General features: G+C 35.7%; 1 protein-coding gene across 3 annotated transcripts in view; it reads left to right on the plus strand.

Annotated features, from left to right (window-relative positions):
- RNF17 (ring finger protein 17) overlaps nucleotides 1–26,187 on the plus strand; it is a 128,769-nt gene that overhangs the window by 29,571 nt on the left and 73,011 nt on the right. For all 3 annotated transcript variants that reach the window (XM_047873453.1, XM_047873439.1, XM_047873446.1), the window contains exons 4-14: nucleotides 4,407–4,518; nucleotides 5,430–5,513; nucleotides 6,927–7,027; nucleotides 11,825–11,996; nucleotides 13,455–13,531; nucleotides 14,257–14,331; nucleotides 18,938–19,245; nucleotides 20,244–20,333; nucleotides 21,557–21,715; nucleotides 24,362–24,551; nucleotides 25,663–25,831. In XM_047873453.1, coding sequence (XP_047729409.1) covers nucleotides 4,407–4,518; nucleotides 5,430–5,513; nucleotides 6,927–7,027; nucleotides 11,825–11,996; nucleotides 13,455–13,531; nucleotides 14,257–14,331; nucleotides 18,938–19,245; nucleotides 20,244–20,333; nucleotides 21,557–21,715; nucleotides 24,362–24,551; nucleotides 25,663–25,831 — 1,537 coding nt within the window. The remainder of the gene's footprint in view (nucleotides 1–4,406; nucleotides 4,519–5,429; nucleotides 5,514–6,926; nucleotides 7,028–11,824; nucleotides 11,997–13,454; nucleotides 13,532–14,256; nucleotides 14,332–18,937; nucleotides 19,246–20,243; nucleotides 20,334–21,556; nucleotides 21,716–24,361; nucleotides 24,552–25,662; nucleotides 25,832–26,187) is intronic.

Consider the following 26,187-nt stretch of genomic DNA (forward strand, 5'->3'; position numbering starts at 1 on the left):
AGTTTTTGTTTGTCTGGGAAAGCCTTTATCTTTCCTTCTATTCTGAATGACAGGCTTGCTGGATAAAGGATTCTTGGCTGCATATTTTTCCTGTTCAGCACATTGAAAATTTCGTGCCACTCCCTTCTGGCCTGCCAAGGTTCAGTGGACAGGTCTGCTACTACCCTTATGTGTCTACCCTTGTAGGTTGAGGCCCATTTGTCCCTAGCTGCTTTCATAATTCTTTATCTTTGTATTTTGCCAGTTTCACCATATGTCATGGTGTTGACCTGTTTTTGTTGATTTTGAAGGGAGTTCTTTGTGCTTCTTGGACTTGGATGTCTGCTTCCTTCCCCAGATTAGGGAAGTTCTCAGCTATAATTTGTTCAAATAAATCTTCTGCCCCTTTCTCTCTAATCTTCTTCTGGAACTCCTATGATACAGATATTTTGTTTCATTGAATCACTTAGGTCTCTAATTTTCCCTCATTGTCTAGTAATTTTCTTTCCCTCTTTTTTTGAGATTCATCATTTTACTTAATTTTATCTATTTTGCCTACTCTCCCCTCTTCTTTTTCCATCTTCCCTGTCACTGCATCTATTTTATTTTGCATCTCATTTATAGCATTTCTTAATTCATCATGACTATTTCTTAGGTCTTTGATCTCTGCAACAATAGATTCTCTGCTGTCTTCTATGCTTTTTTTTTCAAGCCCAGCTATTAGTCTTATGACTGTTATTCTGAATTCCTGTTCATATATATTGTTTATATCTGTTTTGAGCAATTCTGGCTGTCATTTCTTCCTGGTATTTCTTTTGAGGAGAATTCTTCCATTTCATCATTTTGGCTAGGTTTGTGTCTTTTACATGTTTTAATAGCTTGTTATGTGTCCTGTAACTGTGAGACCTGCTATATTAAAAAGGGGTCATACACTATCCAGGGCCTGGCCTTCAGGAGGTGTTTTTAGAGTGTGTTGGTGCACTCTGTTGTTGTGTATTTGGCTGCTCTACTCCACTGATCAGTCTTCTACAAAGCTCCTCCTTACTCGTCGTGGTGGATTGTTTAGACCTTCTGACAGGTGTGCTTTGATTTTTTGTTGAAGTAACCCTGAAAGAAAGGGAAGGGGACCTGATCCCATAGAAAGAGAAAAATGAAAGGGGAAAAAGAAAAAAAAAAAAAAAAAAACAAGCAGAGAATCAGAGAAACTATAAGTCTTAATCCAGAGAAAGAGAAAGGAAAATAAAGAAGGAGATCTAGAAAAGGTGTAAAAAGAATAAAAATGCCTGATTACACAAAGAAACAAAGCAGAGAAAGAACAAGAAGAAAATTTATATATATACATTAAGAATTGACCAAAAATCAAATCTGAAAGTATGAACCTGATTCCAAAGGAAAAAAAAGAAGAGAATATAAAGAAAAAGAAGAGAGAAGAGAAGGAAAGGAAGAGAAGAGGGGAAAAAAAGAGCAACAGACTAACATACAAAATCACAGGACAGGGGCATCTGGGTGTCTCAGTCAGTTAAGTGTCCAACTTTGGCTCAGGTCATGATCTCATGGCTCCTGAGTTTGAGCCCTGCATCAGGCTCTGTGCTAACAGCTTGGAGCCTGGAGCCTGCTTCAGATTCTGTGTCTCCCTCTCTCTCTGCCCCTCTCCCACTCGTGCTCTGCCTCTCTCTCAAAAATAAACATTAAAAAATTAAAACTCAGGACATTTGTCTGTTGGTATCTGGGACCAGTGACTGTGCTGGTCTGGAGGAGAGGTCAGCTACCTGCTTTGGGTCAGTCTCGCTCCAGTAGATAAGCAGTTGCCAGGCACGGAGGGGTGGGGTTTAGTGTAAGCGGATCCTGCTCCATGGGGGCCACTGTCCTGTTCCCTGAAGCCCCACTGTGTTGATGTTGGGGAGAAAAATGGTGACATCCCAGTCTCTCCTCCCCAGACCAGGAGTCTCAAACTATGCTGTTGAGGCAGCCCTTACAGGGTAGCATGGGCGGTGGGCTTGTCCTGCTCCACAGTTGTCCCACGCCTCCTAGGTGGTTAGCTTGGATTCAAAACCTGATGTCTTAAAGGATCCCACACCATGAAGACCCAGTTCTGGGGTAGCGCTGCTCTGCCCTGCCAATATGGCTAGCACCTGCAGGATCTTTTGTCCTTGGAGGGGCAATATACCCTCTTTCCACAGCACTCAAGGGAGGGGACTGTTCTCTCCCAATGCACCCCTGAGATTGCTACCAGGCCGGGGGACTGGCTTCTCTCCCCACTAGCACATGCACATGGTCTGGAGAGTCATGCACTTTTGAAATCTCCATTCTTCAGCTCCTAAGGCTGTTTGCAGAGTAAAGACTGGTACTCTCCGTGTTTCTCATTCCCCAGTCCGTGGTCCGGAGAGGTTTTTTTCTTGTCCTAACACAAAACCACAATCCATAGCTTCTCTTTCTCTCCCTTTCATCTCTGTACATAAAGGGATCCCTCCCCTCCATTGCCATGCTGTTTTATGTCCCCCAATTTGCATACACACACCTCTGTCCCACCAAACTATCTCCTTCCACCTGTGGAGATTTTTCTGTCATTCCCCAGATAGATTTCCTGTGTGTTCCAAGTGTCCTGACCTCAATACAGCTGTGTTTGAGGGAGGAGGGAAATCCTGGTCCCCCTACTTCTACACCATCTTAACTTCTTAAAACCTTTCCGTTTTGTTAATGGCACTGAGCATCTGTAAATCACTCTAGTTCCTCATATCCCATTCAGTTTGTCTCCTGTAAACCCTAACTTCCACAGTATCTTCCGTATTTGTAATTTATCTTTCATTTCTACTTAGTCTTTTTTGACTACCTTCTTAGTACATCCATACTTTCCCCTGCTCCATGCTTCTTCATTACCTATCTAAATAAAATCCAAAATTTTTTACACTTAGCATTCATAGTCTTTCACATGACTGCTGCAGCTTCTCTGTCTGGACTTAAACGGGTACTTCAACAGAAACCAAAAGAATAGTTATCTCTGTAGGTAGTAAACCACTTAGCTAAAGTCTGGCAGCTGGGTATTGAGAGAACCAGTGGAACTCTGGCTTACTGAGTACCAACCCCTATATTTGTATTCCTCCAGGCATTTCCTCCAAATGCTCTGTGTGAAATGATTAGAATCAATCTTTAGGAATCTTTTTGGTTCCTTGTGACTCAATGGCCTCAACAAATTTGAGTCCCTGCAGAAGTCCAGCAGATGACTTACTAGGTGAGGTAGACAGAGTTTAAACAATGAGTGGTATGAATTGTGGCAGACAAAAGAAGGCCCCTCCAAAGGAGGTGGCCCATTCTCAGCTCCAGTCAATTACTTATGTGTGTTAAGACAAATCCAGTGTTGCCAAATCTTCCTTTTTATTCCCCCAAGAGAAGATAGACATCTAGACTTCTATGTGAAATTTTCTGACTTTTTAAAACTTATATAAGTTAAATATGATTATGTGTTTGTCTAGATATATATCATATGTAGTATGGTTATAAAGTGAAATTTCACTTTCGGAAGTAGATGAATCCATTTTAAGTACCCAAATTTTTTCCAAATTACTGTTTTTTTTTTAAATTCTCCATACCAAGTATACTTATGTTAGAACCTCCTATTCCCTAAATTCAGTAGATTGTGGTTTAAAATAATTGTTTATTTTTAAATAAACATCCCTTGATACATAATGTATTTCCTTCCTGATTTATCTTTAATATCTTGAAACAGGAATTGAAAAATGGACTTCTTGGGGCTAATGTATTCACATGTTTTCAAGAACATGAATACTCACTTTTCAAAGTAATTGAATGTTTAAAATTTGTCTATTTTTTCTGTAAAGGTAACATATTTAAACAACATAATTTCTTCCGTAAACTATCTTAGGCTTATGACTAAGTAAACACCTAAGAGTTTACTATATGTGAGCCATGGGAGATACAAAAATAAAATAGGCAAAAAGTCTAGCATGTGTAGATAAGAAACTGAACTTTTTCTTTTCACATTAACTTACCTGGTAAATTCATTACCTTTTTGTAAATTATCCAGGCCTGTGAGTACATTCTATTAATAGCTGACATTTGTATATAAGTAATTGAGCTTAAAGGCAGTTCAGTGGCTATCAACACCTCTACCAAAAAATAATCAGGTAAGAAGAGGTAACTAGGAGATTAAAGCACAATTTATACTGTAAGCTCTTATTTTTAGGGATTTGCTAAGAAGTTGAATTCTTGGTTAAAATTAAGTTTTATATGAAAGGCCTGTTTAGCCATCGCTTCTCTCTTTGCTTATTATAAATGAGAATGAACAGTACATGTTAGTATTATGTAATACATCATATGAATTATTTTTGATGGACAGTAAAAATGAGAATAGAAGGTTAAAACTGTTATATTAATGTGGCATCTGAAATAATGTACTTGACATTTTTCAGGATAAGGAATTGTTCTCAGGACTTTAAAAAGACTACTGATCAGCTAACTGTTGGTTTGGAACATTCAACATCCACACACAAGACTATTTTGAACTCCTCAACTGTAATGGCGGTATGAAAAAATGTTACTTATGAAGTAAGATGAAACCAAACATTTTTACTTTGTGTCTGGTAGCTTAATTATTGTCTCTTCTCAAGGTTCCTATAATTATAGATTTTTTGGAAGCATGAAGGTAAGCGGTAAACCTATACTCCTTACTTGAATCTCTTGTTTTATTATAATTATACTTGAACAATTCTTATTTCTTCCTAAGGCAGCCCATTCTCCTTTGACCAACTCTGTAGTGTTCTTGACATTTAACCATATTTAGGTTCCCTTTGAACCTAGTTATTGAATCCTATTACATGAAACTTGTATAAAATACAGGTTTTAAATTCTAAAGGTGATTTTTCAAATCATTTTAATGGCAGCTAAAAGGCCTAACATTTGCTATGATGATGATGGTGATGTTATTGTTGGAAGATTGAATCTTACCTGTTACTGTAAAATAATGTATTGTTTTAGTTTAAGATTAGAAATAGAATAAATTCCAAAATACTATTATTAAAGAGAACTTTGGTGATCTGGGGAATGGAGAAAGCACTTAATTTTGCTGTCTTTTACTTCAAGTTTAAATTTTAACATAGCCAAATTATACTCTTCTTTAAAAACTTAATTTTTACACGTGTGTGCATTTATTGTCATGAAAATTTTTTCAAAATAGTTTTAAGTTGCAGAATATTCCATTTTTTAAAAAAAGGTCTCTAGAAAAATCTGGAATACCATAATCAAAACTCTAAAATGTTAATGGTTTTGAATTTCTGGGTAAGTAGGATTGAAAGTGTTGTTTTTATTATGTTCAGACTTCTATGGTGGTCTGTTGCTTTTGTAACGAAAATTGTAGCTTGATGTTTTTGCAACTAATACAGTGTATCTAAGCATCTATTTTTATATTTGTATGTGGTCCCCCTTCCCCTTCTTAGGAAAGTAAAACTGCAGAAGAAGAAATTGAGGAAGCGTTGAAGATAGCGGGCTATAATTTTGAACAATTAAGTGTTGCTGTAAAAGTAAGCATTTTGAATGATTAAAGCCTATTGTGAATTAAGGCATGTTCTTTAAATGTGTTCATTTGGATTTTTTTTTTTTTTTACTGAAGTTGGAGCTTAGCACTGAGTTATTGAACAGGATAATCTAATGGTAGAGAAACATACAAAAGAATGGAAAACTCCCATGGCCTGCTGAGATTGGTCTCTTAGCATTGTTGTGCTAGCAGCCTACTGAAACTGGAGCACTATTAAGGAACCACGATTCTTTCTTGCTATGAGCTGAAGTTTGTCTTGAAAGTATCGTAGATCATCTTTCTAACATTGCACATTACTCAGCTGAATACCCTAACACAGAGTCTTGTTCTCTTTCCTTCCTTACTCCATCCCCCAAAAGAGAGACTCACTTGGTGACAAAAGCAAACTCCTAAGCACCTAATAACAACAAATTAACAACCAAGGCAATCAAAAGAGTATAGCAGATGTGGGAGTTAAGACCTAGGGCGCCTGGGTGGCGCAGTCGGTTAAGGGTCCGACTTCAGCCAGGTCACGATCTCGCGGTCCGTGAGTTCGAGCCCCGCGTCGGGCTCTGGGCTGATGGCTCAGAGCCTGGAGCCTGTTTCCAATTCTGTGTCTCCCTCTCTCTCTGCCCCTCGCCCGTTCATGCTCTGTCTCTCTCTGTCCCAAAAATAAATAAACGTTGAAAAAAAAAAAAAGACCTCAACATATGAATTTGGGAGGGGGGCAGACAAAATTCACCCTATAACAGCCTGCCCTCTGAAACCCACCTCCAGATTCATGTCCTTTTCATATGCAAAATACATTCACCCCATCCCTTCAGCATCAAGTCTAAGACCAGAATCTAATCTAAATATCTTCTAAATCAGGTATGGCTGGGGTTCAGGGTATGATTCAGTTTTTCCAACATTGGTTGTACAGGTATGGGATTGCTGTTCCTATTCTAAAAGGGAGAAATTGGATGGAAAAAAAATGGGTCATACATCTTAAGCAATAATTCTTTGTCAAAAAGTGCAAAGATGTGGAATAGTTAACATTTTAACTCAAGTATGTTTTTTTAATATTATATATTAAGGTTCTTCCATTTAAGGAATCCTTCCAGAGACAAATTCAGCTATCCAGAGTGGCTCTTCCTGTAATGATAAAAAGGAATAAGAAATTTAGAAAACGTAGTGGGATTTTCTAGGCCTTTTTGCCAGTTTATTGGTATTCAGCGTCAACAAAGATGTGATCTTGATGACAAGTAACAGGATTTAAAGTTGGAACCTTATAACTTATTCCATTTTTATCACCTAATCTCCTTTGTGTTGTTATTTTGAAAGGTCTAATAAGTACCTGTTACTTTTAAAATTATTTAAACAGTACAATTTCTATAAAATAAAAATACCAAATTAGGTCTTTGTATTATGTTCTTTCCAGATGCTTGAACACATACACAGTGAAACAAAAGCAGAAACAGTCAGTCTTATAGAGGTTCTGGAGAAACAGTTTGATCAACTTTTTACTTCTCTTGATTCCAGGTAATAACTTAAAAATATATATTCAGGGTGCCTGGGTGGCTCAAGTGTCCATCTCTTGATTTCAGCTGAGATCATGATCTCACAGTTCCTAGATTTGAGCCCTGTATCAGGCTCTATGCTGACAGTGCAGGGCCTGCTTGGGATTCCCTCTCTGCCCCTCCCTTGAGCATGCTAGGTCTCTCTCTCTCAAAATAAATAACTAAAACTTAAAAAAAAAAATAGAAACTCAATGAAACTGAAGTTTTTAACATTAGCTTGTCACTTTATTTCTTTGTATAAATTGAAGTAATGAGTAACTTTTGAATGAGTTTGGAAGGTAATGGGTGATTCCTACAGGTGGATGTCTACAACTTGAAAACAACAATTTGTACATTTTAAAAACTTTTTGGCTATTTGCCATCTGGTTCTAAAGCTAACTTAAATAAGCTTCTTTCTTAAAGCAGCACAGAAAATTATTTTAAAAATCTGAATCCATGTTGCAGAACTTTGCTTACTTGAAAAATGCAAACATGCTTTTTCTTCTACATCATTCCATCATTTTTCATTGTTTATTTGCATCAGAGAAAGTAATAACTAACACTCATTTCTAGACATACCACACAGTTACATATCCATCACTTTAAAAACTCTGATATACATGATCTTTCATTTTTTTCTTTCAAAATTTTATTTAAATTCAAGTTATCATATAATGTAGTTTTGGTTTCAGAAGTGGAATTTAGTGATTCTTCACCCAGTGCTCATCCCAAGTGCTCTCCTTAATGCCTATTACCCATTCAGCCCATACCCCCTACCTCCAGCAACCTTCAGTTTGTTCTCTATAGTTAAGTCTTATTTGCCTCCATCTATTTTTATCTTATTTTTCCTTCCCTTCCCCTATGTTCATCTGTTTCTTAACAAAATCATATGGTGAAATCATATGGTATTTGTCTTTTTGTGACTTATTTCACTTAGCATAATACACTCTAGCTCCATCCATGTTGTTGAAAATGGCAAGATTTCATTCTTTTTGATGCCTAATATTCCGTGTATGTGTATACACACACACACATACACACACACATATATATATATGTATATATATATATATATATATATATATATATATATATATATATATAGGGTGGTATTGTATACATATATATGCACCCATGTGTATGTATACGTGTATATATATATATATATATATATATATAGTATATGTATATATACGTATACATAATACGTTTTCTTTATTCATTAGTCGATGGACATTTGGGCTCTTTCTGTAATTTGGCTATTGTTGAAGTGCTGCTATAAATATTGGAGTTCATGTGCCCCTTCAAATTGGAAAGATAAAGACAGAACTACCCTATGACTCAGCAATTGCACTCCTAAGTATTTATCCAAAGGATACAAAAATACATCTTTAATAATTTTTAATCACATTTTTATTTTTTTTTAATTTTTTAAAATGTTCATTTATTCATTTTGAGAGAGAAAGCATGAACAGGGGAGGGGCAGAGAGAGAGAGAGAGAGAGAGAGAGAGAGAGAGAATCCCAAGCAGGCTTCACCCTGTGAGAGCAGAGCCCAACATGGGGCTTGATCCCACAAACAGAGATCACCACCTGAGCTGAGATCATGACCTGAACCAAAATCAAGAGTCAGATGCTTAAACAACTGAGCCACCCAGGTGCGTCCAATTTTTAATCACATTTTTCAATTCAAGAAATAGGATCATAAAAGTTTCAACATGCCAAAAGTAATATAATTAGTAACAGTATTTGTCCATGGACTCTTAGTGCTTTTTTCTTTTTTTTTATCCCATTAGGATGCCTCGGACATAGTCTTCAATATACTATGAAATAGGTTGATTTCTTTAGTCTTCCATATTGGTATTATCGATATCACATGTGGTCGTTAATTATAACATTTAAGTTACAAGTCATGTGCATGCATTTTAAACTTTTTTATGGTGCAAAATATACATAACAAAGATTACCTTGTTAGTCATTTTTTAATGTCCAGTTTAGTGCCATATGATAATTTTATGTTTAACTTTTTGAGGAAACACCAAAGTTTTCCACTGTAGCTATACATTTTACATTCCCACCAGTAGTACATGGGGTTCCAGTTTCCTCACCAACAATGTTGTTTTCTGGGTTTTTTTAATAATCATATCCTAACGAATATGAAACACTAATCTTATGGGTTTTTTGCATTTTCCTCATGACTGGTTGGTTATGTTGAGTATTTTTTCGTGTGTGTATTTATTCCTCATTTATATATCTTTTTTGAAGAAAAGTCTATTCAGGTCCTTTTTTTGGACTGGATTATTTATTTTGTTGTTGGGTTGTTGGGTTGTAGAAGTTCTTTATACATTAATGATATTAATCCTGTATCAGATCTGTCGTTTTCAGAGACTTTTTTCCCATTCTTTGGATTGCCTTTTCACTCTTTGCCTTTTCATGAAAGTTATTGATAAAGTTCTATTTATTTTTTTCTTTTGTTGCCTGTGCTTTTGGTGTCCTATCTAAGAAATCATCACTGAATCTAATGTTATGAAGCTTTTGCCCTATGTTTTCTTCTAAGAATTTTACAGTTTTAGCTGTTACACTTAGTCTTTGATTGATTTTGAGTGAACTTTTGTGTATGGTATGAGAGAAGGGTCCAATTTCATTCTTTTCCATGTGAATGTCTTTTCTCAGCACCATTTGTTGAAAAGATGGTTTTTTCTCTGTTGAATGTCTTGGCATGCTTGTCAGTACTCAGTTAACCATATCTTGTGAGGGTTTATTTCTGGGATCTCTGTTCCATCAGTCTGTTCTTATGCCAGTAGCACACTTTTTTGATTACCATAGCTTTGTAGCAAGTTTTGAAATCAGGTTGTGTGAGTTCTCCAACTTTGTTCTTTTTCAAAACTGTTTTGGCAATTTGTGGTCCCTTGAGATTCCGTATGACTTTTTTAGGGTGGGTTTTTCGGTTCTGCCTGAAACATCACTGAGATTTTGATAGAGACTGCATTGCATTGTAGATTGCTTTGGGTGGTATTGTCAACAATATTAGGTCTTCCAATCCATGAATGTGGGATGTCTTTCCTCTTATTTTTGTCTTCTTTCATTTCTTTCAGTAATCTGGCATAGTGTGTAAGTGTACAGACTGTTCCCTCCTTGTCTGTTTATTCCTAACTATATTCTTTTGTGTTTTGTGTTAAAGGAATTGTTTTCTTAATTTCCTTTTCAGACTGTTAATGTATAGAAATGTGTCTAGTTTTTGTGTGTTGATTTTGTAGCCTACATCTTTGCTAAATTCATTTATCAGCCCTGCTAGTATATTTATGGCCTCTTTAGGGTTTTGTACATACAAAATCATGTCATGTGCAAAAATAGATAATTTAAACTTCTTTTCAATTTGGGTGTCTTTTATTTATTTTTTGCCTAATACTCTGGCTAGAACGTAACAATAATATGTTAAATAGCATTGGCCAAAACACATCCTGATCTTGCTTCTGATCTTAGTGAAGAACTGACAGCTTTTTCTCTAACTAGTTTAATGTTAGCTGTGGGTTTTTCATATATAGCCTTTACGTTGATGTAATCTCCCTCAATTCCTGTTTCTTTTAGTGTTTTTATAATGAAAGGGTGTTGAAATATGTCATCCTTTTTCTGAATTTTTTTAACGTTTATTTATTATCAAGAGACAGAGAGAGAGCATGAGCATGGGAGGGACAGAGAGAGGGGGAGACACAGAATCCGAAGCAGGCTCCAGGCTCTGAGCTGTCAGCACAGAGCCTGACGCAGGTCTCGAACTCACAAACCGCGAGATCATGGCCTGAGCTGAAGTTGGACGTTTAACCAACTGAGCCCCCCAGGTGTCCCTATGTCATCCTTTTTCTGCATTGATTGAGGGGATCATGTAGGGATTTTCACTTCTTTCTGCTGTGGTATTAATGTTGTGGTATTAACGTTTGTTGATTTTCATGTGTTGAATCATCTGTGCAATGTAGGAATAAATCCCACTTGGTCATGATGTATTCTCCTTTTAATATGCTGCTGAATTCAATTTGCTAATATTTTGTTGAGGATTTTGCATATAATAATCATAATCATATTTGTAGTTTTCTTGTAGTGTCTGCATATGGCTTTGATAATGCTGGCCTCTTAGAATAAGTTAGAAAGTGTTCCCAGCCCTTCAATTTTTTGGAAGGGTTTGAGGAGGATTGTTGTTAATTCTTTAAATTTTTCGTAGAATTCACCAGTGCAGCCATCTGGCCCAGGGCTTTTCTTTGATAGCTCGTGGGTTGGAGCCCTGTGTCAGGTTCTGTGCTGACAGCTCAGAGCCTGGAGCCTGCTTCCGATTTCTGTGTCTTCCTCTGTCTCTGTTCCTCCACCCACTCATGCTCTCTCTCTTTCAAAAATAAATAAACATTTAAAAAAATAAAAAAATAAAATCTTATTGTATATTTATGTGTTATGTGTGTGTTGATGGAAAATTTAAAATGTGAAGGCACATCACTTTTGAGAAATGAATACAAATAGGTCTTTGAAATGGCACAAGTGATTACAAGATAGGATTTCTCTTTTAGGTAGAATCATCTCGGGTCTGTCTTCTGTGACATGACAATTATATCCTGCTTTTTCTGTAGTTATCCATACATAGTTTTCAATTGTAATACATTTCAGTTGAATTGAATGCCTCATTTACCATGTTCATAAACTAGTGAAATTACCCTTTTGTTACTACTCACGTACTATAGACTTACTTTCATGTGCATATTTATAAAATGCTGTAAAATAATTTTGGGATCTTATATGAAGGAAAAAGAACCTGTGTGAAGAAGTAGTAAGAAATACAGATGATTATCTGTCAAATGTAATAATGGCTAAAAGCTACATTGAAGAGAAAAAAAATGATTTGGCTGCAGCTATGAAGATAGCAAGAGAGTTAAAATCAGCACCTTCTTTAAGGACTTATTGTGACCTGAATCAGGTAATTTTAATAGATCATAATATAAATTATTTCTGAAGTGTATTATTTTACATGCTTTGGAATATACTATTTAAGACTTAAGAAGAATATATTTTTAGATTATCCTAATTTATTTGGCCTCAATTCTTAGTTTGAATTCTAAGACAAACATTAATTTATTTAGCCTTTTGTTATTTACCAGTTAGGGAAATGGTTCAGTAAGGTCTTTATAACACACAATCCGAAAGCAAGTAGGGTGACATTGAGTTGAAAATGGATGTTCCTAAGATATTTGAATAAAAAATGAGGATATATAAGGGCAGCAAACTTAATGGGACTTGTTTTTCTTTTCATGATATGAATTTAGATATGTCTGTCAGCTCGTAAAAACTTAATTCAAAAGACGCCTGGTGGCAGTTGAGCGTCTGACTCTTGATTTGGGCTCAGGTCATGATCCCAGGGTCACAGGCTCAAGCCCTGCATTGGGCTCTGTGCTGAGCATGGAGCCTGCTTAAGAGTGTCTGTCTGTCTCTCAAAAAAAAAAAAGTCTCTCTCTCTCTCTCTCTTTTCTCTCTCTCTCTCCCTCTCTCCCTCTCCATCCCTCCCTCCCCCCCCACCTTCTCCCTCACTTATGCTCTGCTTGCTTTCTCTCTCTCTAAAATAAAATTTAACTTAAAGATCTCATTCAGGGTTTTTCCCCCTTCTTCCTGCCTCTCCGAATATGCAGGTCAAGAGATAGGGTGTGTCCAGTATGTCCTGTCATCTATCCAGGTGCCTAGGGAGCATAGTTGGGCAAAAATAAAAACATGTTTCTGATGAGATTGTTTGACAAGACAGGGTTAACCATTGATCTTTTTTTCTGAGTTCTACCTTGCTCTCTTTGGATATAGATCCTACTCTATTGTCTTTGAATCCTCATGGCCTCATTTCCCACAGATAAGCATGTGTTTGGGAAGAACTGAGGTATAAAATAGAAGCCATTGGTTTTTCTGCCTTCAAAGTCTATAAGTGAAGGGTGAAGAGTTTGCCACCATCTTACTTGGTCAGGCCTCTCTCCAGTTGTATTACACATGTTCATGAGGCATTAGGAGGTGTAAAAAAGTGATAAGATTTGGTCTTCTCCCTAGTTAGATTCATTAAGAAGATGAGGCAAAAAAGACATTTGAGGATAGCAGTGCAAATGCAGAGTGAATCTGATCAGAATTTTCTGTGATTACATAACTATATTCTATTTGTTAACTACTGTCTTTTGTTGTTATCTGTTATTTATATCTCTAAAAGATTTTAAATTTCGTTAGGGAAAAAATTCATAAACACCTGATTTGCTCTCATTGGATGCCTAAAATCAAACCTTGAACACATTAATTAGTAAAACACTTATTAAAGGATATAGTTTTAATTCTAAAATCTTAATTTGTTTTAGCGATAATTATTTTTTAAAAATTTCACATCTGAGTAACACTTCTCTTCTGATTCTAGATTATCCGTACTTTGAAATTAACATTTGAGAGTGAATTGTTACAAGTTAGCACTCTAAAACTAAGGAATTCTCCCAGGTAAGAAGTTATAACTCAGGAGAACATAACAATTAAGTATAAAATGTATTAGAGCCTAGATTTATTAAATAGCAAGCAATTATAAATTGAAATTTGGGTCACAAATGTTTCCCAAATTAACAACCATATAATGTAATAGTAACTTATACATTAGAAAAAAATTGTTATATGATATTTGTCTTTCTCTGACTAGTTTCGCTTAGCATAATACTCATATGAGGACTTTAAGACACAGAACAGATGAACACAAGGGAAAGGAAGCAAAAATAATATAAAAACAGGGAGGGGAACAAAACAGACTCTTAAGTATGGAGAACAAACAGGGTTACTGGAGGGCTTGTGGGAGGGGAGATGGGCTAAATGGGTAAGGGACATTAAGGAATCTACTCCTGAAATCATTGTTGCACTATATGCTAACTAACTTAGATGTAAATTTTAAAAATTAAATACAAAAAAAGGAAAAAGAAAAAAATTGTTGTCTTTTAGGGTTTTTAATGTCAGCAACTGACTTTTAAAGAAAGTAACAGATTTGTATTAGAGCATTTAAAAATGTTCTGTCTTTTAGAGTTTAATGTCAGCAACTGACTTTTATAGAAAGTAATAGTAAAAGTATAGGAAGTAATAGTTTACTTTTATAGAAAGTAATAGTTCAGTTCAGCTGACTTTTAGAGAAAGTAATAAACTTGGATTAGAACATTTACTTACATGCTAGTGTTTTATTTCAGGTTGAAAATGAATTGTAGTGAGATCATCTGTATGTTCAACAATATGGGAAAGATTGAATTTGAGAGCTTAACAAAGTAAGTATAAGAATGGCAACATGCCATTAATATCTGATAGAGTCTAAGAGACAGACAAATTACCTAAGAGACAGGAAAATTGATGTGTTGTATGTATGATTCAAAAGCTGTAAAATAATATAAAGGGCAATGGTTCTATCCATTAAATTCTGTGTGAGATATTTAAGAATGAAACGACCTGGAATCAGTATTAAGTGATATATATGTGAAAGTTATCTTTGAGATTCATTCATTCAGACAGGATTGAACACTGATTTTGTTCTAAGCACTAACATGATAAACATTATATATGTCAGAGAAGTTACAATAAGTAGAGGATGACATATGTAAACAATAAAGTGAATAATTGCTATGATAGTAATATATACAGAATTTAATGGAGATGCAAAGGAAAGGAATGGTCCATTTTTGGTGGTAACAATCGATTTGGGAAAAGGAAAATTTTATCTATGAAAAATGACTAACAATTGGAAAGGCAATCAAAAAGGAGGGACGCATCATAACAGAAAGAAAGGTATGGTCAGTGAGATAACATACTACATTCAAGGAACTGCATATATAATTTCACTTGGTAGACGATACATATAAGCTAAATCCTGAAGACTTTGTATGCTGTGCAGCAGTTTGGACTTTTTTTTTCTACATCCATGTTATCCAATATGGTATCCATTAACCACATGTGCCCATTTAAATTTAAGCACAAATTAATTAAAACAAAGTTAAAAGAAAAAATTGGAGGGGTGCCTGGCTGGCTCAGTCGGTAGAGCTTGTGACTCTTGATCTTGGGGTCATGAGTTCGAGCCTCACGTTGATCGTAGAGATTACTTTAAAAAAAAATTGAAAAATTGGATTCCTTAATTGTACTAGCACATTTCAGGTGCTCAGTAGTAGCCACTTGTGGTTAGTAGCTACCATGTTGGACAGTCCCACACTTGCATTATCATGGAAAGCTCTATTGGACAGCACAGCTATAGACAGTTGAAAACCACTAAAAGATGATTTCAACATGAAAATAAAATAATTAGTTTGAATTTTAAAAAGATACCTTTGGTGGCTATTTATAGGATTATTTGGAAAGGAGTATGAGGCTAGAGGCTGAAGGATCAGTGGGGCTATTGTATCAATAGTCTCAGCAAATGATGAGAAACGAAACATAGGTAGTATCACTAGAGAGCAATAGATATGACAAATGCTAAGTAGGGAAAATTGATAAAACTTATTGTTTGAGTGTGATAAATGAGGGAAAGAGAAGCATCCTTTACAGGCCTGGCTTTGGTGATTAAGTTGATGGATTGGTATTCACCAAGATTGGGACTACAAGAAGAAAATTTGGGAGTTGGGGATAGTAGACATGTTGAGTTACTGTTGTTGATGAGATGTATGGGGGAAAATGTCCAGAGAGCAGTTAGCTACATGTGCTAAAACTTAAGAAAAGGTCTTGAACTTGATTCTAGGTTTAGGATTAGTCAGAATACAGATGGTTTAGAAACCCACCGAAAGAAAATAAGTTCATTCAATTTTAAGTGGTATGTGTCCAGGGGAAATCATCCCTCAGGGAGCATCACATTCATTACCTTCTAGAGTTTAGCCCACAGTGTTAAAAGGTCAGGAACAGACATGAGCAGATCTGCTTTAAGCCAGGTAAACTCCTGTAAGCCAGATTCACAAAACTGAATTCCAGTTTAGCCAGAATGCTAGTTTATTAACTTAATGGACAAATACAATTGCCACAGGGACTAGGATACTTGTGTTGGGATTCTTTTCTAGTCCAGACAGGCCTAAGAAGCGAAATTATCAAAAATTTCTTTGTTTGCAGTTTTGTTTGGAATAAAGGGGAAAAGATTAATCAAGTAGCTTAATAGCATTAGGCTTAGATAGCACATTTCTTACCTCAGAGGAAAGACCCTGCCAGAGGTCTAGAGTGCCAGTCCTTGGGCTCAGGGCATCTTCCCCCAGGTGTGGAACCCTGTACCATATTTGTCTGTGACCTTACTTTTGTGCTTCCATGGATAATCATCAGTCTTTGCAATGAATACATTCTTCTAGATATTTCCATAACTTGAATATTGTCACTATTGAACATTTTTAGTATCAAAAGCTATTCTGTCTCTTTAAGAGTCTGCATATATCTTGTTTTGATTTTAAATTTAATTCAGAGTAGTCTTAAATTTTTTCCTAGTTTTAAGAGAAAGTACACTGTAATCTGCTTCTACTTATTACAGGTGGTAATTAAACAATGGGTTTGCCCAGTAAGAGTAGGTACTGACATAAGTCAAGGACAGTACCTTGGAAAAATATTAAGTTTTAAAACTGAAAAAGGGCAACCTGCAAAAATAAAACAAAACAAGATTGAGAAGTAATAGGCAGAGGTTGAAGAACAAATGGGGAGCAAGTGGTGCTCTAGAAGTCAAGGAGGAGTTTGAGACTGGACTTGGTGGACAGTGTTAAATATCCCAGGTCAAATGAGAGTTGTTATAAAAAGGAATGTGTGGTTTGCAAAGTTGTGTACATATACATATCCTCAGATATACATATCTTTTGAATTCAATGTGTATTCAAAGCATACCTTTTGTTGGAAGAAACAGATAATGTGTCATTGCTGAATCTAATTGGCCTTGTTCTTATTTCTAAAATGCTTTTTATTTTTTTATTTAAAAAAATTACTTTTAAGTTTATTTATTTTGAGAGACAGAGCAGAGGAGGGGCAGAGAGAGAGGGAGAGAGAGAGAATCTCAGGCAGCTTTTGTGCTGTCAGCCCAGAGCCCAACGCAGGGCTCAAACTCATGAACCATGAGATCATGACCTGAGCTGAAACCAAAGTCCAACGCTTAACCGACTGAGCCACCCAGGCACCCCTAAAATGCCATTTATTTATTTATTTATTTACCCATCCCAGCTGAGTATTTATTGGCATAAATGCAACCATATCAAAACATAAGTTACGAAAAACACAGTCACGATGTGCCCCCTCCTCCCAGCCCAGGCCCCTAAAACCCCCTTCTGAGAGAGGGAAGGAAAGGAAGAGGGAGCCCCCAAACTGCCTAAGAATGCTGCAGCCCCTGGGCCCGTGCAGGGCCAGCCCGGCCAGGGTGGCAGAAGCCGGATGCCGCCCCAGCGCATCCAGTAGTCAGTGGAGCAGGACAGCTCACACAGCTGGCCCTTGAAGTCCAGATCAATGGTGAAGTCCAGGTCGCGATTATTCTTGGCATTGGGCCACATGCCAATGGTGCCAAAGATCTCCTTGCCCGTCTTCACGGTCAGGTAGTTTTCCATGTAGAGCACGGTCTGCTTCCAGCCCTAAAATGTTTTCTCAGTGATGATCTGTGATGAAGCTAAATTCGTAATGGGTTAACTAAAAGACAAGCTTTTTGAGACTCCATCTCATTTCTTTGATAGAATTTCTGTACTTGTAGATTTGATAGCCTAAATCTATGTGGATATGTGAAGAAGATAGAAAAACATGGAGTCAACCATATAAACGATTAGCTGTAGGTTAGTGGCAACCAAATAATACCTCCCAAAGGGTTCAGACTAAAGGTGGTTTTTAGGCTAGGTGGAGATTTCTAATGATCTGTTCAGGATTGTACCCTTCACTGTTTCCTATACTTTATTTTTAAGCTAGGGAATTAGAAGAAATAACCATAATTTAAAATCAAACAGCTAAGCCAAATCACAATGATTTTTTTAAGCCTATATTCACTGTTTTTTAGGACTAGAAGATTATGACATGACTGTATCAACTTTTTCCTTCAGCTTCTCATTGATTATACCTCTTGTTGACCTTTTAAAACCCCTAGGTTTCTCTTAAAAACTGAGAATAAGCTGAGGGTTGATGGGGGGTGGGAGGGAATTGAGGGTGGGTGCTGGGCATTGAGGAGGGCACCTGTTGGGATGAGCACTGGGTGTTGTATGGAAACGAATTTGACAATAAATTTCATATTAAAAAAAAAAACCTTAGGTTTGCTTAGGGCTGGGAATGGGCAAAAGTTCCTTCTGGGTTCTAAAATTAGATTAAAATGTTCTAAAATTAGATTATGGTGATGGTTGCACAACTGTAAATTTAGTAAAGATGATTGAGTTTCATGTTATGCAAATTATACATCAGTAAGGCTATGTAAAAGATACTTCTGAGGCACCTATACAGCTTTACCTTTTTATATGTGTCATGGTATTTTTTTAAGTTTATTTATTTTGAGAGAGAGAGCATGAGCAGGGGAGGGAGAGAGAGAGAATCCCAAGTAGGCTCCACACAGCCAGCACAGAGGCTGATGTGGGGCTCAAACTCATGAACCACAAGATAATGACCCGAGCCAAACCAGGAGTTGGATGCTCAACTGACTGAGCCACCCAGACACTCCTATATGTGTCACCTTATTAACTGTCATGTGAATAGGAAATGACTTGAATGTAGATACAAAAAATTTATGAAACAATTTAAAGTAGCCATATGCCTATGTATTTTTTTCCTCCCAACTTTTATTTATTCCAGTTAGTTAACATGCAGTGTAATATTGGTTTCTGGTACAGAATTTAGTGATCTGTCACATACTTCCAACACTCAGTGCTCATCACAAGTGTTCTTAATACTTGTCTATTTTTTAAACAGATGTAATCCCCAAGAAAATGAAATAGAACAGAATGTTCAAAAGCAATATAATCATAAAAAGGAATGTTCTTGTCATGATACATACCCATCACAAGAAAAGAAAAAGATTGATGTGTCTTTCCTAAATAATGAAGCCCCACCATGTTCTTTGCAATGGGAAACCAATGATGTGCATTTAGAAGCAGAAGATTTCCAGCCACAGAAAGAGGTTGTTGCAACACCATCCCCTAAAACCATTACTATTCTGCCTCAGATGGGATCTAGCCCTGATGTGATAATTGAAGAAATTATTGAAGAAAACCTGGAAAGTGAGTGAAAATACAAAAGCAAGGAAACAATATGTCTGTAATTAGAAACAAAATTAGTCCCTATATTTAATAGAAACATAGTGCTGTTATCTTATACCTTCTTCATTATGAGTTAACATCCATTGATTCCTTGTCCCTGCTTTCACATTTTCCAGAGTTAGGATAATTTTTATTTTTAATGCAATAATCTAAACTCTAAGATGTTAATTTAATGTTTGGTTTAATTGAAGTATTTGACTTTTTGGTGTTCTACACATAAACCTTATATAAAAAATGAAGATACTTGTAGAAACGATCTCATGTCTTTGTCCTTAAAGAATAGCTTCTCCTAAATCTTTGTTCTGAGATATAATCTGTTATAAAAAATTTTTTAAAGATATAACCTGTTACATAATCTGAAATAAAATCTGTCATGAATATAATAGCATCTATTTTGTAACATTTCAATGTATCATAATACTTTGATTAGATTTACAATGTTGTATTCTCCCCATTAACTACTACTACTGTGTAGTTATATTACTGGTCTTCTTTAGGACCATTTTCAAGTTCCATTTTAGTTCTCTTCCACCCACCACTTCCCAGTCTGTTTCATTGGTTGATTCTACAGAATGACATTTTGAATGAAACAGCGGGGGGGGGGGGGGGGGACGACATGTTTTCAGTTGTTTCTATTGTATCTTATCACTGAAATCTCAGTGAGTTAAGAGATCTGTTATCCATCACTTCTCAGTCTGTTTCATTGGTTGATTCTGCAGAATGACATTTTGAATGAAAAAAAAAAAAAAAGGAGGAGCATGTTTTCAGTTGTTTCCATTGTATTATTATCACTGAAATCTCAGTGATTTAAGAAATCTATTATGACTTTACCTACTGATAACAAGGAGTCTTACCATTCCAGTATTTTGCCAATTCAAGTACAGCTTTTTAAACAGTAGTATACCATTGTCAACTTAATAAAACTAGTACAATTGCCTTTATTTCCTATTTTGATGAAGCACGCTTCACAGATTATCTTGTGGAAACACCTAGAGATCCAAAAAAGCCTTTTCAGAAAAAATCATCTTCCGCTGTTGGATCAAAAGCAGGTACTTTAGCAACTCTGAACTTGATGTTGTGGAGTTTGCTGTACGTAAAGTAACTCTTACATAGTATGAAGGCAGTGAGTAAAATGAATATTACTATCAACTAAAACTTCTTCCTTTTGAATATTAAAGGTTTTGGCTGTTATTGGCAAAAATGTTTCTGAAATTTATAACACTTCTGTCAACTGTCTCCCCAGTTACACATATTTATCTCTTTACCCCATATTCAATATGGATATTATTCTTTGTGATCTGTATTGGATAGTTAAAATGATCCACTTGTTCAGTTTTTATCATCTGTCTATACTTGACTGTCTCCAATTCCACTCCTCCTAGTTTTTGAGTTTTAAACATTTTTACCAAATGAAACATCTACATTGTTCAAAAATTATGTATTAAAATACTGTGAAATTTTTACCTAACTGTTCCCATTTCATTCGGTCCTTCTTTCCCTTCCACAGTTTCTTTATGCATATACAAATACACATACATTATTCTTCTAACTTGTTTTTATACAAAAACATAGCACACCGTGCACACTGTTCTGTTCTTTTAATTCCTTTTTTTTTTTGTAACATTATATTCTGAACATCTTTTCAGTAGCTACACTTGGCTTCATTACTGCTATAAACAGAATATTTTTTTCTTTTATTCTACCCTCACTACCACCCCCAGCTTCCACCAAAACATATATCTCTTCCCCTAAATGGTCCTTAGTATTTGGCTTTGCCCAGATGTTTTTTCACCCCTTTCTAGCCAGGTAAGATTTGTGATTCAGAGTATCTATGAGCTAATTATTAGTTCTTTGGATATAGTATAAACAGGATTTTTTGAGATATGCAAGAAGTCTATTTAATATCAATGGAGTTCTGAGTTCCAAAATATCCATAAATAAACTGATGTTTTGTTGTAATATGATAGAGTTATAGCATATCTTGACTTCAGCATCTAACTACCACGTGAACTACAATTCCACTTAAAATACCTGGCATGTAAAATAAAATAGTTGCAGTTCAGGTTATGCTAAAGGATTTAATGTTGGTAGTGGGAACTTTATCAGTCTAGTTACTATTTTGGGTTTGGACTTCTTTTTGTGGGGCTTAAGTATTCTAGAGTTTTCAATGCCACAAGACACTTAATATTCTTTTAGAGGATATTGCATTCAGTTTTTGTGAATTCATTCCTAACTTATGATTTGTTAATATGGGTTAAATATTCTTATCTAGGTTCTCCAGAGCTAGTTTTTGTAAGCCATGTAATACATCCTTGCCACTTTTATGTCCGGAAGTATTCACAAATTAAAGATGCAACAGTACTGGAAAAGAAGGTCGATGAGTTTTGCAATAAGAGTTTACACCTTGATCCTTCAGACCTTTTGGAGCTAGGTAATGAAATATTACTCCAAGCTAAAATATCAAGTTTATGTAAATATTATATAGTATTTGGCCAACCCTTATAGGCTAATCCTTATAGACCTTTTATAATACAGATTTGTTCCAAAAGCATAAAAGTTTTATAAGAGGGGTGCGTGGGTGGCTTAGTCAGTTGAGTGTCTGACTCTTGATTTCAGCTCAGGTCAGGATCTCACAGTCTGTGTGATCGAGCCCTGTGTCAGGCTCTGCGTTGACAGTGCAGAGCCTGCTTGGGTTTCTCTCTCTCCCTCTCTTTCTGCCCCTCTGCTATTTGTGCTCTCTTTGGCTCTCTCTCAAAATAAACTTAAAAGTTTTGTAGTGATATAATTTTATTTAGGTAAGTTAGCTAAATATTGACTGCTGAGTGAAGTATATATAAAACCTCAATTACAGAGTGAAAGGAGTTATTTTTTTAAATTACAAAGCCCGTCGCAGGTTATCTAGTTTGCTTCCCTGTCTCCAGGGAAAATTGGCCTCTAACACGATTCCTTGTACTGTGGCTGTTAGTCCCTTGCTGTCCACATGTGAATATTGAGGATGTCATTAAGCACTTAAATGAGATGCAGGAGAACACCGGTACCTGTTTCCTAGGACCCCACAGAGGGTAGTATATTTTGAGGGTACCCACACTGAGGGTTTGTGTAATTTGCCATAATTTAGGGTCTTATTGCAAATGTTTTCCTTATAATACATTGACTAAATTTGATTATAATAAGATGAAGCTATTATTTGTTTGATTTATTAACAGAGTGAGAAAACCATCTATTAATAGCAATCAATGCCTATGTATAATACCAAAAAGTATTAGCTGTTAGTTATATAGTACTTTAAGAGTGTGACTAACTCTCAGCTTATCTGTGTAGCTTCTCAGAATATTCAAAAATTAGGATTATCGTATACTTCTGACAAAAATTAATAGTAATTTTTAACTTTAGATAACTTTTAACTGTTGAGTATCTAAGAAGAAAGAAATGTTGTATTAAACTTAACTTTTATGGCTACAAGTAATTCTCTAAAATTTAATACATGTCCGAAAGAGTTCAGCTTAGATTCAGAAAATTTTCTAAAAAAGCCAAAAAGTCATTCATTGTTTTCAATTAAGGACAATTATTATTTCAAGGCAAATAAATTTGCATGACTTAAGTACCTATATTTTGAGTAATGAGTGATAAGGGAAGAAATGTGAAATGATACTTCAGGAGGATATCCTTTTGTTCCTTTTTCCTACATATGCTCTTCACTGCAAAGGACAACAAATGTCTTCAATAGTCTTTTAACTTACCTATCAAAAAAAAAAATGGTTTGGGGCTCCTGGATGGCTCAGTCAGTTAAGTGTCTAACTCCTGATTTCGGCTCAGGTCATGATCTCATGGTTTGGGAGTTCAAGCCCCACATCAAGCTCTGCACTAGTGCAGGGATTTTCTCTGTCTCTCTCTCTCTCTCTCCCTCTCTCTCTCTCTCTCTCTCCCTCCCTCCCTCCCTCTCATGCATGTGCCTTATCTTTCTCTCTCTGAAAGTAAATGAATAAATAAACTTAAAAGAATGGTTTAATAGTGTATAGTTTAAAACTAAGAATAATTGGTTATGTAGTGTATCTACCTAAGAGAAACATTGATGATAATCTTTAAGCCAAAATAATTGGTTACGTGGTACATCGACATAAGAGAAAGGTTGATGATAATCTTTAGGCCAAATAAACATTTTGGTTAGAACTAAAATTAAAAGGTTGCCCTAATGTGCCTCTCAACTATCCTATTTTTATTAGCATGTCCAGAGGGGATTATACAGGATCCCTCTGTATATAATCAGTGGTCAGATCTACCAGTTTATCTCAGATAGGTAACTTAGTTGTTAAGAGGATGGACTCTAAGACTACTTGGATTCTCCTCCTACCTCTTTGCCACCATCTCCATAGGGTTGTTGTGTGGAGTAAGTAAATTCAAACGTAATGTACTGAGAACATCACTGAGATCATAGCATTCAAATTCAGGCCTCCTTCTTTCTTGACCTTTTTTCCTGGTTATTAATTTGTAATTCATCTGATCTCTCCCTAAGGTCTTCCTCTGCTGCTATGTCCTTGGTTCATCTTCCCCTTCTCTGAACTCCCAGTGTGTATTTAATTTTGGCATGTCACATACTGCCTTTCATTGTTTCTTTACTTTCATTCCTCTTTATCAAGAGAAGGTAATTGCTTCTTCCTTTATGCTCCCAAAGTATTTTACAGATTTCAGCATTTATATATCTGTACATCTATGTGTGCACACGCATGGATAGAAAATTTTTATTGTTGTAAGTACAGTCATTTGTCCATCTCTTTTTCTTTCTTGAGCTTCTTGATGGCAGGATGGTCTCATTCATCTTTGGTATAGTTCATAAAACATAGGTCTTCAATAAGAGACTGCTAACCTTGTTTTTAGCTCCCTATTTAGCTATATAACAGAAACTATCACAGTATACTACCTTTATTTTTTTCATAGCACCTGACATGTGTATGTCCTCAGTAAATAAATGAATTAAGATTTCTTCGTGATGAAACTGATATATGTGTTCGTAAGTTAGAGCTTATTAGGTATTTTTCTCCATAAATACTGATAATGATTTGTCTTCCTCATTATTTAGGTGCAAGAATATTTGTCAACAGTATTGAAAATGGAATGTGGTGTCGAGGAACTATCACTGAATTAATTCCAATAGAAAGTGAAAATATTAGAAAATTTTGTAGTCCAACCAAATTCTCAGTCCGTGAAGTTGCACTAATACAAATATTCATGGTAGATTTTGGAAATTCTGAAGTCCTAATTGTTACGGGGTATGATGTTTTATAGTTGTTACATGTTTCTGGCCTGTTGATCATGGGGGTGGGATACTAAAGAATAAAGGAAATTGAAAATGGGGATAGAGAGGAGTAATTTATCATTCTTCACTTCTAAGGCATATAATTTGGCTCTATAATTTGTTTTACTAATTACTAAATTAGTGAAGTATTATCATTTATCAATGTTACTAGGTGAGGAGCTAGTAAAAGGAGATTTTTTTTAAAATTTTTTTTTCAACGTTTATTTATTTTTTTGGGACAGAGAGAGACAGAGCATGAACGGGGGAGGGGCAGAGAGAGAGGGAGACGCAGAATCGGAAACAGGCTCCGGGCTCTGAGCCATCAGCCCAGAGCCTGACGCGGGGTTCGAACTCACGGACCGCAAGATCGTGACCTGGCTGAAGTCGGACGCTTAACCGACTGCGCCACCCAGGCGCCCCAAAGGAGATTTTTGATGTAACCCAAACTTAAGTGCTTTTCTGTGTTGCTTCAAAACAGGGAATGATGCACAAAAGTATTTCCTTTAAATAAAGTATTACAACTAGCTGCAGGATGACTCAGTAAAATTTTAGATCAGACTTCTATAATTTTATCAGTGCATATTGAAGTGGCATAGTGTCTAACCGTAGGTATTCAAAAATATTTCTCTCAGTCTTCTAGGAAAATAAAACAAAAATGATAAAATAATAAAAATAAAACTGAAAATGTTTCTATAGTAAGGACCACTATTAACTATAAAATGGTCACTATCTAATGGCCATAGCTTTATAAATAAATAGATTTCTGTTTGAGGACATCATTATCCCCTTTAAATTTAAGCCAAATAGAAATATGAAAGACAATTCAGATTAAGTCAATTGAGATTTAATTCTATAGAGAAAAATCAATGTCTGTACTTATAAAAACTAGGTTAAAGCTATGCAGTAAGTATGAATCAGAGTATAACTTTCTGGAAGATTCAGCTTAAGGAGACTATCCTTAGAAATGCATACCTGTTTTGACAGTAAATTATATTTTTAAAAAAAGAAATGCATACCTTTTATGGAGGAAAGCAAATTTGTGTTTCAAGTATTATTTTCAATAAATACCACTTGAATTCTTCTAGAGTTGGGGATACCCACGCAAGATCAGAACACACTGCTGAGCAGCATATAGTAATAAATGACTTATGCCTAGTTCTTAGGAAGTCTGAACCGTATATTGAAGAGCTGCTGAAAGACATCCAGCCGTTAGCACTGCCATGCTCATTGAAAGACATTGTTCCACAGAATCCGGTAAGTGAGACTTAAATTATTTCTTCTTTGGGGGCTAAATATTCCAATTTTAGCTATGTATTACCAGTCAGATTGCAAAGTGTAAGTTCGAGGCACCAATTGTCTTGTAAGTACATTTTGCATAATAAACTATCAGTGCCAGTAAAAAAGGAAATGAACTTCAGGTTCCATAATTAGAAATATTCTTAGTGGGAAATTGAGTTGAATAAGCATATATGCATGGAATTATAGATGAAATATCCAAATAAACCACTAAATCTGAGTCAGATGTGGAGAGAAAAATTTTTAAATATAGTGTAGTGTAAGTTTCCATTTCTTTACTATTTTTGTGGCACTTTGTTTCTTAGTTGTAGCCC

Source organism: Prionailurus viverrinus, chromosome A1, assembly GCF_022837055.1.
Source record: "Prionailurus viverrinus isolate Anna chromosome A1, UM_Priviv_1.0, whole genome shotgun sequence".
NCBI lineage: Eukaryota > Metazoa > Chordata > Mammalia > Carnivora > Felidae > Prionailurus > Prionailurus viverrinus.